The 14,938-nt window shown below is 39.7% G+C and overlaps 1 protein-coding gene across 50 annotated transcripts in view; it reads right to left on the bottom strand.

Annotated features, from left to right (window-relative positions):
* Positions 1-14,938, bottom strand: part of TRDN (triadin) — a 1,056,665-nt gene that overhangs the window by 370,113 nt on the left and 671,614 nt on the right. For all 50 annotated transcript variants that reach the window (XM_077486957.1, XM_077486959.1, XM_077486986.1 and 47 more), the window contains 5 exons: positions 14,063-14,110; positions 11,336-11,383; positions 10,379-10,426; positions 8,582-8,629; positions 7,982-8,026 (listed from right to left, as the gene is read on the bottom strand). In XM_077486957.1, the coding sequence (XP_077343083.1) occupies positions 7,982-8,026; positions 8,582-8,629; positions 10,379-10,426; positions 11,336-11,383; positions 14,063-14,110 (237 nt within the window). The remainder of the gene's footprint in view (positions 1-7,981; positions 8,027-8,581; positions 8,630-10,378; positions 10,427-11,335; positions 11,384-14,062; positions 14,111-14,938) is intronic.

Genomic DNA, 14,938 nt, shown 5'->3' with positions numbered 1-14,938 from the left:
CTTCCTCTCTCTCGACGCTGAGAAGGCATTCGACAGAGTGGCCTGGGACTTTATCGATGCAGTCCTTAAAAACATCGGCATACTGCCTCAGATGAGAGCCTACATCGCCGCACTATACTCAAATCCGACTGCTCGCGTTCGGACCAACGGCCACCTGTCGAATGCCTTCACCCTTAAAAATGGGACGCGACAAGGCTGTCCCTTGTCCCCGCTATTATTCGTTCTCACCCTGGAACCGCTTCTTAATAAAATCAGATCCAACCCGGACATAAAAGGCATTGAAATAAAAGACCATTCCTATAAAATCGCTGCTTTCGCAGATTACATGCTACTTTTTCTATCGCAACCCCTCATCTCACTGCCTAATATAATTCAAGAACTTGAAACGTTCCAATCAATATCCAATTTAAAAATTAACCACTCCAAATCGGTAGCACTGAACATATCCTTACCCTCCAAAGATGTTGAACTATGTAAGCAAAATTTCCCATTCACGTGGTCTCCTAAACAAATTACCTATCTTGGGATAGAAATACCCTCAAATTTAACTGACCTCTTCAAACTCAATTTTCTACCCTTACTAAAAGACTCACAGGAAGACCTTAAAAGATGGAACTCCCTCAATATTTCGTGGTTTGGTAGGGCCTCATTGATAAAAATGACTATTCTGCCCAGATTCCTTTACGCTATGCAAACGATCCCCATCAGATTACCATCTTCCTTCTTTGCCGCCTTTCGCAAAGCGTGTTCCGCCTTTATATGGAGGAGTAAACCTCCTAGAATCAAATACACAAGATTAATTCTCCCATAAAATAAAGGTGGAATAGCCCTCCCGGACCTGAAAAAGTACCACCAAGCAACTATACTCACACGAATAGTTGACTGGAATTTACACCAGCCCATCAAGGATTGGGTATCACTGGAGCAAGCCCAATTTCCTTTCCCAATCAATCATCTTCCATGGATAAACCCCAAATACCACTCAAAAGAGATCAAATCTCATCCCCTTATTGGACCCACGTTAGCAATATTCCATGACACATATAAGAAAAGTGACCCCACCCCTTGGATCAGTTCCCTAACGCCTCTCAGAGACAACCCCGACTTCCCCCCAGGAAACAAAAAAAATCTTTCTTAGCAAACTGGCCCCACAAAGCAGTACTGATTAAACATTTCTTACGCAATGGGAAACCTCTTCCCCTCGAGGAAATCAATAAAGACAATGACCCTAGACTAATCTCACACTGGACATACTTCCAAATAAGACATTTTCTCTCCACGGTAGTATTGGCAACTCTGAGTTCCAAATCCCCCAAGACCATTGAAACTCTATGCTCAGGAACGCACCCTCAACGACACAATATTTCAATTATCTATAACTCACTATTTGACGAGGGTTTAGAGTTCTCCTTCCCATCCTGTCTAACTTGGGAAAAATACCTCAATCTTTCATTCACTAATAAAAATTGGGAAACTATTTTCATGTACGCTCATAAAGGCTCACTCAACGTCGCTACTCAGGAGTGTGGGTTTAAGATTCTAACTAGATGGTATAGAACACCCAGCACCATACAGAAATTCAACCCCCAGATTTCCAACAAGTGCTGGAGGTGCAGTGGTGAAGTGGGATCATTATTCCACCTATGGTGGTCCTGCACGCATATTCAACCATTTTGGAAAATGGTTCATGAAACCATTACATTCATAACCTCAGAACCGTTAGAATTTGATCCTGCCCACTTTCTACTGCACCACAACACAATCCCCTCAAAAAAATATTTGAAATCCCTAATTATGATAATGACAAACGCTGCTAGACACTGCATCCCCTCCCATTGGAGGTCAACTTCAATCCCAACGAAAAAAGAATGGTTCAGAAGGATCACCTCTATTGAAACTATTGAAGAGCTTATCAGTATTTCGCAAGAAAGAATGTTACAATTCACCTCAACCTGGTCAAAATGGCTAGCTTTTAAAGATACTCAAGAATACAAATCGTCCATTTAAGTATTATCTGTTGTCGATTCTCTGCTGCTACGCCTAAATATAAACTCCCCCCTTTTTTTTTTCTCTCTCCTCTCCCCTCCCTCCCCCTTCCTCCACAAGTTAATTCTTATTTTATCCTAATATATGCTTTGACTCTCTTTCCGCCTTATCTGATAAATACAATTTTTCATTTTTGACTAAAACATCACATGTTGTAGCTGTTCAATCCCTGTGAATATAGCAATTTCTTATGTATCCTTGCTTTCATTTACGATAACGTGCTGAAATGTAAACGTCACTGTGCGATTCAATTTTGATTGTAATGCTCTGTTACTTTTCAATAAAATTTGTGTAAAAAAAAAAAAAACAGATCCTTATCTGAGCAAGCAGCTTGGCAGGTCAGGAAAGGGGGAGATGAGCAAGCGCCCTCTCCAGAACCATACCAGGCTGCTTGTCCTCAACATCGGGAGGGTGCTTTGGGGTGTCCTGCAATGTCCATCCATCTTCAATCACGCCGCCCGAAAGACCCGAAAAATAGAAAAAAATAAAAAATCTCCCCTTCGATGGGAGGCCTCCCAGTAACTGCTGTCTCTTGGCTGTGACAGCTGCTATATAGGCAAGGGTGGGGGCCATCCTGTGACAAAACTTTGTAACCCCGCCCCTTCAGACAGGGTGGGATCATCTGGTGGCAGCTGTCAAAGCCAAGAGACAGCAGTCAGTGGGAGCTCTGCCATAGAGGTGGAGGTTTTTTTCTATTATTTGGGTCCAACGGTTGTCGTGATTGAAGATGGATGTACATTGTGGGACACTTTTTATTTTTACATAAAGGAATTGTCAAAAACTGCCTATTGTGGTCTTTACTTTTTCAAACTTTTTTTGGTGAATGGGTAGGGGTAAAATGTACCCGATACCCATTCGTATAGTGGGGAGGGATCTGGGGGTCCCCTTGTTAAGCCCCCCACCCATAGACTCTGACAAAAAATGGCCAGGGTTGTCAGGAAGAGGCTCTGGTCCCCATCAACATGGGGACTTTGGGGGGACCCTCACACAATTTTTTTTTTAAATGTCCTTGATTTTTTTTATCTAAATTGCCTGGAGTCGGCAATACATTACAGCCATGAGCAAGTGTAAATTACATTTTTTAAATGTTCTCCTTTAGAAATGTAATTTTGCTGCAGCACTGTTCTATACATTACACAGATGTGCCACTTTACAAGCAAGCTAAGCAGGCCCCCAGGTGCAATATTTAAAGGAATATTTCATTTTTATAGTTTCACTTTAATCATTATTAAAATCACTGATCCTGAAAAAACGGTTGTTTTAAAACCCTTTTTTGCATTTGTACATGCCCCCTAGGGCAGTACCTTGTTCCCCATACAATTTTTATGGCAATAGCTTGCATATAAGCCTTTAAAATTAGCACTTTTGATTTTTAATGTTCGTGTCCTGTAGACTTTAAAAGGGTTTGCATGTTCGCTAGAACATTTTGCCTGTTCACATGTTCTGGTGCGAACCGAGCCAGGGGGTGTTTGGCCCATCCCTAGATTAACGACTACAATATACAGCGGTATACAATGTACTATTAACATAAACGCACACACACAGGTTGAACTGGATGGACTGTGTCTTTTTTCAACCTCACCAACTATGTAACAATGTATATTGTTTAGTGCTCTATTTTCTGTGAAAAACAAAATAAGTGGTTAAAATATATCTTTGGCTATATTTGCCTTTAGTGTTATTAATGACAACATTTCCACATTGGATGCTGACCGACTTGATAAAAGGAGGCATGGGAAGTGAGGGAGGCAAGGGTGGGACTGCAAACCTTGGAGACAATTGTATAGGAGGCTTCTGCAAGAAATCCTTAAAAGAGAGTTTTCTCTGCATCTGGAGACAATGAGGATTGCAAACGTGTTCAAGTTCTCCTGCTTAGTGAGTGTATCTCAGCTGCTATCTCACCCTTGATGGTATCCAAGAAACCAAGAGAAAAAGCAGCCATGAGGGCCTCATTGTTCCAACCTCTGCATTGTACCCCATACTTATTCACATAGGGTGGGGGGCTGGTATCTGGGGGCCCCCTTATTAAAGGGGCTCCCAGATTCCGATAAGCCCTCCACAACCAACGGCCAGGGTTGTCGGGAAGAGGCCCTTGTCCTCATCAACATGGGGACAAGGTGCTTTGGGGTGGGGGGGCCGCAGGTGCGCTCGCTCATCCCCACCCCCTTTCCTGACCGGCCGGGCTGTGTGCTCAGATAAGGGTCTGATATGGACCTTGGGGGGGACCCCCACGCCGTTTTTCGCCATTTTCCCCCAGCTTGCCCTTTAAGTCCATACCAGGTGACGGGGCCAGCAACAAGTCAATCTCGCCGCCGAAGGCGGCGACATTGACTTCCTTTGCTAGTCCCGGCTACCTGGAGCCCCGTTCAAAAAGAACAGACTTTTTTCCGTGTGCGGGAAAGTCTGTTCATTTCAAAAGTCCAGTGGACTAGCACACAGACGGCTCGCAGTCCGGTGGACAATTTTTGAGTCAAAACTACTTTGTAAGTCCGCCGGACTTTTGGGGAAAAAAGTACAAAGCAGCAGATGGACTCTGGTGGCAAGAAAGCGCCCTGAGGCGATTCAGTTCGCATAGGTAGCGCTATACAAGTCACTCATTCATTCACTCATTCATTCATTCACCCGCAGACTAATGGGGCCGCAGAATGAGCCAATCAATCATTGGAGCAATTCCTACATTGCTATAGTTCTGACCATCATAACAACCGGTCAGACCTCTTACCGTGGGTGGAGTTTGCTCACAATCACTCATTTGTTCCACAGAGTATTCCTGCATTAGAAGAGCATCTCTGTGGTCACCGTTACAATTGAGCACAAGTCCAGGAGCCTTTGCGACATGCTAATGATAGGTAAAGACTCCATGCTGACCACAAACGACTGCATCCGCCTTCCTCCCAGGTTGGGGGCAGGGTCTGGCTGTCATCTCACAACCCCCAAATTCGTGTTCCCTCTCTGAAGTTCGCTCCTCGGTGTATTGGGCCTTTCCGTATTCTTTGCAGGATTAACTCAGTGGCTTACACATTAGACCTTCCTTCTAATATGCGTATCTCAAATTTATTTCATATCTCCTTATTAACCACCTCAATACCGGGCCTATTCTGGCACTCCTCTCCTACACATAAAAATCATAGTTTGCTAGAAAATTACTCAGAATCCCAAACATGATATATATATTTTTTTAGCAGACACCCTAGGGCAGTGATGGCAAACCTTGGCACCACAGATGTTTTGGAACTACATTTCCCATGATGCTCACCTACACTGCAGAGCGCATGAGGATCATGGGAAATGTAGTTCCAAAACATCTGGGGTGTCAAGGTTTGCCATCACTGCCCTAGGGAATAAAGTGGCGTTGCAACTTTTTATCTCACGCAGTATTTGCGCAACAATTTTTCAAACGCATTTATTGAGGGAAAAAAGTTTCATGATTTAAAAAAGAACAAAACAGTAAATGTAGCCCAATTTTTTTGTATAATGTGAAAGATGACGTTACACCGAGTAAATAGAGACCTAACATGTCACGCTTTAAAATTGTGCACACTCATGGAATGACGCCAAACTTCAGTACTTAAAAATCTCCATAGGTTTCAATTTTTTTACAGGTTACATATTGAGAGTTACAGAGGAGGTCTAGAGCTAGAATTGTTGCTTGCACTCTAACGCACGTGGTGATACCTCACATGTGTAGTTTGAATGGCGTTTACATATGTGGGGGCAGGACTAACGTGTGTGTTCACTTCTGAGCGTGAGCTACTGGGGACAGGGGCGTTTATAAAAACAATTTTTTTATTTTTTTTTACTTTATTTTTACAACTTTTTTTTATCACTTTTATTTCTATTACAAGGAATGTAAACATCCCTTGAAATAGAAATCTATGCAACAGGTCCTCAGTAAGACCCCACATCTCTCCTCCAGGCTGGAAAGCATGAGATAGCGAAAAAAATGTCATCGATCCCATGATGACAGCCGCAATCGCGGCTTTGTTTACTTCCTGGAACCCGGGCGTGACGTCATAACATTGCGCGTGGGCCTCCGACGGTCATAGAGATGACTGGTGACCATCTGGTCACCGGAAATCTCTATCGTCATCATACAGCACCGGACGATTCTTTCTCCGGGTCTCCAATGGCACAGGAGAGCCCGGAGAAGCACCGGATGGCGGTGGGAGGGGGGATGTCCCCTCCCGTCGCCTGTAAGAATGATCAAGCAGTGGAACTGCCACTATGATCATTCTTGTGGTGCACAGAATCGCCGGCTGAAAAAAGGATATCTGAATGATACTGTGGTTGCTAGCATCATTCAGATATTCCCACTGAAAGTCCAGGATGTCATATGATGGCTGTGGGGAGGAAGTGGTTAAAACATTTGGTCTGCAACCGCTTTACCGCATTGTCCTCAACCTGTACAGGCTGAGAACCATGAGGAATATGAAGCAAAGTCCATTGTTGACTCCCGTAGGTTCCGTGGGCACATACAGTAACTGGTGCATTGGAAAGAGTACGGTTTTGAGGAACGCTCTTGTGTCTCAAACTCAAACATATGTGCCCCTGCCCTACCCCATGATTTCCATAGATGTTTTCCCCTCAAGCCTGGTGATCCTCTGAGGGGGAGGGGTCATTGAGGAGGGGGGTACTGTCAGGGCTTGGCTCAGCTCTTCCTTCTCTGAGCTGGCCGCTCAGCTGCCTGCTAATTGCCAGCTCCTATCCCTCCACAGTGACTCACCTGTTGATGAGATCCTGCTCATCAGTCCTGCCTACTTAGGCCATCCAGTCCAGATGATCTCTGCCTTCACCTTGGTCACATCTCTAGAGATTCTCTCCTGTGTTCTGGTTAAAAACGTTGTTTTCTGGCTCCCTGATGTTTTGGTTTGTCTGACTAGCCATTCTGGTTCCTGAACTCTGGTTATTTTTGATTACATTTACTCTGTTTACCTTTTTTTATAATTATTAAACAAGTGTGATTTAACTGTACTTCTGTCTCAGTCGGAGTCATGGTTTCTGATGCTTTTTTTTTGCAAAAATATCAAAGCTTTCCATTAAATCTACAGTCACCTACTTTTCTTGTCCTAATCCACGTTTCCAGACGTTTCCATTTGTAATGTCTTTCCTCCTGATCAGACTTTAGGTCATAACACAGGAAGGATTTGAACAGCTGACCTCATTAGCACACACCCTGCATCATTCACCCTCCCATTCCCAGGTGCACATTTTTTTTTAAATGAGATGCAATCAATCAGTGATCACCCTTATCACTAAATACACAATCAGATTGCATAGTGTATGGAAGGAGTGGACAGAAACAACTCTGCATAGCGGGAACTCGCATTCCCACATGCTTTTTTTTTTTTTTTTGTTGCAAGGTGGAAGGCGTCAGATAGAGACAAGTACACAGTAAAGAATATGTGTTTTGTTAATTTTTCATGTCAGAGGTTTGCAACCACTTGAAGGCTGTCTCCAGTTGCTTCTTATTGACAGCAAAGCCACAAACAGTCTAGGTTTTCAACAATGGAAAAACTCACTCTGGTCTATACATTGAATACTATTACTTGTACCTGGCTGCCTGTCAATTATGTAATTTCATAAATACTACTGCTTTATTGAGCTTAGTAGAATTGGACAACATACTTTATACACACATATGGATTATCATTATCATATTCCACGTCTAAGATTTAATTTTAGCTCTGACACTGCTGGGCAAGTTTTTTTTTTTGGGCTTTGAAAAAAAGTCAGAAACTAAGTTTTCTGCACAGCTTAAATTAGCTGTAGTTTTTCTGTTTTAGCAAAAGTATTAAACTAAGGAATACATAGCGATGACATTGACCTTCAAATTCTATCAAACTTTAGTCATTTAGATAAATGCTGAAACTGCCCAATTGCTAATCCGATGCTGGTTTCATGTGAAGCAGAAAAATGTCATACTTCAACTAATTACCTGTCTTTTGATCAGATACTTCTTTTTCTGGTTTCTTGACTGTATCTAGAAATAAATTAACAAAGCATTGCAACATCACTTATTTATGGCTGTCAGCTCTGTAGGCAGCACTAGTAAACTACAACAATTACTTAAAAAATGTAATAAACAAAGAATTATAACTATTTATTCCAAGGTCATATACGTGCTCAGCCTAAAAAATATTATACCAATATAGAAGGCATGCTAACAAAGATATTCATCAAGCAAACCATCTAAATGTAAAGTCAGTAGAGATAACATTATGTTGCAATTTAAGATTGCTACTTTTACCAAAATATTTTAATTTCAGGCGAACCTCACATTTTAAAAAGGTTTGGAATTATAATGAATGTATATTTTATTTGGTATATTTATTGAAATAATACTTATACCAGAACGTTGACAATGGGCTACAAATTGATTTTAGTACAAATAAAAAACATCAGGTAACATGAGTTTTTCAGGGGATCGATATTGTTATGTACAGAGCCAGAAGGATGATTGTTTGAAAGCATAATTCTTAGTTCATACTGTATATTTAGAAGTACACATTTGTCACATCTTTAACAGAGTAGTTACCTTTCTTAGGTTCTGTTACTTCTTTTCCATGTTTTATCACTGCTGCTTCTAGAACAGTAAATTGTAGACAAAGTAATTAGTCACTGTCATAGTAACCAAATGTGTTTGGCTGCCAATTATTCCCTTTATATTACAGCTAAAGCAGAACCATAACTAAGCATTTTGTCTATCTACCATATATCAATTGAAATAGCTAGTGATGCTTTAATTATAAATTTATATATTAACTAAAAAGGTATTTAAACACAAGTAAATATGACATATTAGATATTTAAGCTAATTTTCCAGCAAACAGCTAAATATACAGATGAAATACATTTCTGTCATTAAAGCCCTAAGATCTGCTCTGCCACAGCTCTGCCACACAGCTCAGCCTAATTGCAGTTAAGTAACACTTATGCTGCGTACACACGACCAGACTTTCCGGCAGAAAAGGTCTGATAGAATAATTTCATCGATATTCCGATCGTGTGTGGGCTTCATCTGACTTTTTCTTGCAAAAATTATGATGGATCTAGAAATAGAACATGTTTTAAATCTTTCCAAGGGTATCAAATCCTATCGGGAAAACCGTTCGTCTGTATGCTGTCCCGATGGACCAAAAATGATGCAAGGGCAGCTTTTGGCTACTGGCTATTTAACTTCCTTTTTCTAGTTCCGTCGTATGTGTTGTACGTCACCACATCTAAACAATCAGACTTTGGTGTGATCATGTGTACGCAATTCCGTTTCAGTGGAACTCCGTCGGCACTCCGTTAGAAAAACTGTCAGAGTTTATTTTGATGGAAAAACTGATCGTGTGTATGTGGCATTACACATCTTGTCTCCTACCCTGTGAATGTACTTTAAAAGGCGAAGCTGCAGGCTAAGAGGCTCATCTCTTTTTCACTTTGCGCTCTTCTTCTACCAACAGACTCCTTTTAAATGCATATACATGCTGTGCAAGTGACGGGCTCTGTGTGCTGCTTCTTCCTTTTCCCAGTCAGACTTTTGTTGTGCATGGAATTTCCAGAGGCTGATATCAAATGCAGGTATTTATCTGCCTGGATTTTGACTTTAACCAATTGGGGATTTTGAATGTAAGAGATACATTCTAAACAACTTCCACAAAATCTGTTATGTGCTGTTCCTCTTCTCTGCCTTTTCTGCCCCTGACACTAATACTGGTATTTGCTTTGTATCACACAGGAGAAGTCATTGACAAAATGTAGCCATTCCTATTCAAAGTGACATGTGTGGGATGTCTGCAGGAGCCATTGAATAAATAAAATTGATCAATATATATATATATTTGCATATAACAACAGTTAAAGAAACTTTACAAGTGTATTAATAAAATATTACCCTTTATTAAACTCTAATCAACTCAAATCAAATTTGCATTCCTTTCTTTCTACTTTTCTGCTATTTTTTAGATATATTTTTCATCACTAATATTTTTTCACACTTTCATTGATTTTGTTTTGAAAATGTACATTTGAAAAAAAGCCAAATTTTCATGTATAAATACTTTTGTCATGTTTTGTACTAGAAATATTCTGTTAATGCCATTTAAAATGGATGAATTATAGAATAAAGTGATTACTTTTCATTTTTCAGTAACACAATTTTTTAACACTAGATAGAATTTTTTTTATTTTATATGTATTTTGTCAATGGATTCTATAGAAATACATTTTTTGTAAAACAACGTTACAGAGAAAGCATAGAGCTCTCACCCTTTAGGTTTGGCCACAGTGAAAATGACTTATTACAGTACATGAAAAAGCTACTGCTTAAAAAAAGTAATGTGTTTACCTTTCTTTGATTCAACTGTTTCTTTTTCATGTTTTTTCACAGGAATTTCTAAAAGCACAATGGACATAATTAAAGTGGTTGCAAAGTATATATATATATATTACAAACACGTTATGCTTACCTGCCCTGTGCAATAGAAATGCACAGAGCACCCCCAGTCCTCCACTTCTGGGGTTCCCACCCAACGCTCTTGTCTCCTCTTCTCCTATGTGTGCCACTATAGGAAGCGACTTCCTATAGTGGCACACTTGCAGGCAAGATCTTGAGCTGTACTGTATGGTAAATCTAATATCTTTTTCATGTGTCACATAATTATTTAGTCCCACGAATTTGAAAATCTACTAAACCAGGCACTGGTGTACAGTGGTGGACATGATGCTAAAAACAGATAATGATTCCTGTCCTTTTATGAATGCTATGGTCAATTAAAAAATAAAACAACACTTACGGCAACTGATTGTAAATCTCTTCTTTGTCACAAGAAAGAGTACTCACAGATGTACACTAACACTTCTTTCTGGCTTTCATAGCAGGAATCAGGGTATTCACTCTACTGAGATTTTAATTTATGTATACCCTAATCTAGATCATGTGAGTCCCTTTCCCTTTTGTTAGAAAAAATGAATGAATGTGAGCATTTTGCGATGGATTTCCTTTAAATGTTATTGTAATATTTATTTTTCCTTGCAATGCGTTAGAACCTGAACTTTTATAAAAAAAACTTTGGACATTTTTGAGCAGTATTTTTTTTCCTTTGCATTACTAGCTCTTTGTATTGGCATCAGAATAAGCATGCACCCCATATTCTGGTACACACGATTCTACAGCACTTTTACCTCTACTTTGAGTGGCGCCAAAAGCAATATAACAAATACAGAAATAATTAAATCCATTTCTTTCTTTTTTTTACATCCATACATAGCACATTGAAATGGTATATAGGGCGCTCTTACATACCTTTCTTTTGTTCTTTTTGCTCTTTCACTGGTTTTTCCTCTGGTGTCTCTAAAACAGACATTAGTCAAAATGTTTATTTGCTGTTTAAAATTGGCAAAATGCAGTAAAATTATTCATAGATGTGCAAATACTGACAGTTATTTTATCCACATAAAGTATTTACAGTACCTGGAAAACCAAACAAAGGTTAAAAGACGATAAGAACATATGTCTATACAAAAATGTTTTCATAGCTGTTCATGGCACAGTTGTTTAGATCTATAAATATAATTTATTAAAATGTGTGTCTAAATTTATGAAGCTTGTTAGCATTATCAAACCACCTACAAAAAAGAAGCCAGTGGGGAAGATTTACTAAAACTGGTACACACAGATCAATCAATCAGCTTCAAGGTTTTATTGTCAAAGCTTAATTGAAAAAGCTTCAGTTAGGAGCTGATTGGTTACTATTCATAACTGCACCAGATTCTGTGTGCACCCATTTTCGTGAATGCCACCGATATGTCTAATCCTCATAATGTCCAATTTTTTCTTTGATTGTGGATGAACATTAAAGAACATTAAAGCTACCACATTGAATATTGCAAACTGCAGCCTGAGTAGAGAAAATGTCCCTAACGACCTACTTTACAGCTTGTTATGCCTTAGTCTTATGAGTCATCCTCTACTGGTCATGCCAACAGAGTTATATTGTTGTAAGCACTAACTTATTTTCTGATTCTATTATAGACGATGTCTGTATTTACTCTGTAGTTTGCAGATTAATATTTGCATTTTTTCCTGCTTATTAAATAAAGAATTAAAAAAAAAAAAACACGAAAACCAGCACAAGGAGCATAATTTAGGATGTGTCCATTGTGCTTAAACCTCTTTTATTAAAGTGTTACTAAATCCACAATCTATCTGCATATGCAACATATTATGCTTGTTATACTCACTGTGGAACTTAAGGGGTTAATCCTCTTCACTATGTAAAAAAGGTTGTTTTATCCTGTATGCACAGATCCTTCCCTCCTGCACTGTCTATCTGGGGAAGGCCAGCTAACACACAGGCAGAGTAGCCAACCTGCACATGCTCAGCTGTGTCTTATGCTGGAGAGAACAGTTGTTTGTTCTCAGAGATAGCCAGGTCACATGATATTGACATCACGCATGTGGGCGTTTATACTGGCTGAAGTGAAAATCTGCTCCTACCTGAACTCTCAGCATTGGAGAAACTGTGCAGTTTATCATGTAACCATGGTATACAGATTTATAAGCTGTTGGCACTGTGTTGGGGGGGAGGGGCAGATGATATATTTTCATATTACTGGGTTTAGTAACACTTTAAGTGAAATCCCTCTCTTTCCATGCCCCCTCACTCCCACCACTGCACTCTTTCATTGTGGTGGGGTTCTAACACGCTTGCATCAAAAGTGCCCAACTATGCCGCCCTTTACACCCAGTTCTGCCATTCATAGAAGCCATACTACAGCTTTATTGTGCACATGTCTAATATAAAGGGGACTGCACTGTAAAAGGGTACTGTAATCATTACAGTGCCCCTTTACAGTGCAGTGCCTTTATAGTGAAGTCCCCTTTGCATTCTTTCTCTTAGCACTGAGTGCAAGGGCAGGGGGGACTGTAGACTGCTACTGGGTTAGCTCAGCTGAGCTGTTACAGGGAAGATGGGCAGTAGATAGTGGTGAGCACAGGGCTAGTGCCAGAGGCTGAAAAAAACCTTGCACTTCCCCATTCTAATGTCTGCCCTCCTGTACAGGACCCCTACCTTTAGCAGGGCAGAGGCTGTGATCAGTCTGTCTGTCTTCTCCTGGCTGCCCCACACACACAACAATGCCATCCTATTAGCATGGAAGGGGGCTGGAGGAGCTCTCCCTTCTGATATGCAGCTCTTCCTGCCCCCTACCCTGCTGATTGGATGACATTTTCAGCCAGGTGGGCGGAGGAGGCAGGAAAAGACACACAGGCATGGCTGAACAGCAGGAGGTTAGCGGGAAATGAGGTCTGTGATAGCCCAGTGCAGGCTGCTGTCCTGCTGTGCGGCCTGTCATCTACAGGCTGCGGCCTGAGGGTTGGGGACCCCTGCTCTAGGGGATGAAAAACAAATGTAAGATAATCTTTTATAAATATTCCCTGAATTAATTACTGAAGAAAAAGCTATGAAATTCCTTTTAAGGTGGATTTTCTTAGGGTGATTTTCATTTGTTTCCTTTCCAGGTATTTTCCCAGTTACCTCTGCTAAACCAGAAACCATGTTGGTTCTATTTTAGTCTTCATATTTACGGAAAGTACAATGGATATGATTTATCACAGTCAACCATTTAAGTAAAAGTGATGTGTAAATATACACAGGTGATGAAGTAATTATGTTTATGATTAGGTTTGAGAACAATTAGACAAAGTACTGATTATTATTTTTTTATGCATGCTACCCAAAACAACTACATAAAATGTAATTGTCAGATCAGGTAATTACAATCCAGTCAGGCAGCAAAAATCTAGCTGATGTTGGTAAAAATAGATTTTTGTTTCCTCAGGGCAGGGGTAGTGTCAGGGTTTAGTGCATATACATTTAGACTTGTCCAAAATAGTTACACTGTATATGTACAAGAAAACAATAAGAAGTCCTGTCGTTAGGCAATACCAGGCTGCTAAAGTACAATTCATATCAATACTTCCAGAAAAAAGTGTCTATTATACCAAATAATGTAAACACATGTTAGATACCTTTCTTTTTTTGGGGTTCCTCCTTTTCAGGCTTTTTTACTGCAGCTTCTACGAGAAGGAACATAGCCATAAAAGCATGAAACAGCCAAAAATTCAAACAGTCCTGTACACAATAGGAGAACCATGCTCATAAAGCATACTATTATTTTTATTAATTTACTACCAAAATCAAATCTTCAAAATATTCTGCAAACAACTGTCCAAAAAATTTGCTGCAAAACTCCCACATTTCACAAATAATAAGACTTCCATGAAGCTTTATTCAAGCTTGGAAATAAAAAGATAACATACATTTTATTTATTTTTTTAAGATTTAATGGGTAAGATTTAGGACCTTTGTGAGATTTTACTGCTCTCTGTGGCAACTGGGAAATTTCCAGGAGGAATACAACCAGCAATAAAAATGATATTTTTTATATCTTGGTCACAATGTTGTCATCAAAACAGATTGTGACAGGAGATCTCCTTGAAGAAACCTCAGGAAGTAATAAAAACTTCAATAGGTATAAGGAGAGAGTGCCACGCTTAATGATGGATCATGGATTACAAACTCTTGAATGCTCTTACTTGTTATCTTTGGATATCTATGAATCTATTCATACTTTTAGTATGAATAGTATGAATTCTAATTTTTCTTACGCCTTCTATTGTTCACTAGATATGTATTTAAGACCCATCTGGGTTAGAGAGTGGCTTAGCCAGAGTCATTCTGCTCCACTAAAACAATTTCAGATCCAGCATCTCCCACTCACATCTCTGAAGCAAATAAAATCTGATACAGGTTCTATGTACCCCCAAAATGTCTAGAGCTACTAAAAATGTATATTTAAGGTGTTACTTTTCTTGAATTCTGTTGGTTCTTTTTAATTATATTTA

This window comes from Lithobates pipiens, unplaced genomic scaffold (assembly GCF_037356315.1).
Source record: "Lithobates pipiens isolate NorthernLeopardFrog02 unplaced genomic scaffold, aLitPip1_a1.2 Scaffold_18, whole genome shotgun sequence".
NCBI lineage: Eukaryota > Metazoa > Chordata > Amphibia > Anura > Ranidae > Lithobates > Lithobates pipiens.
This window is presented reverse-complemented; position numbering and strand designations above follow the sequence as displayed.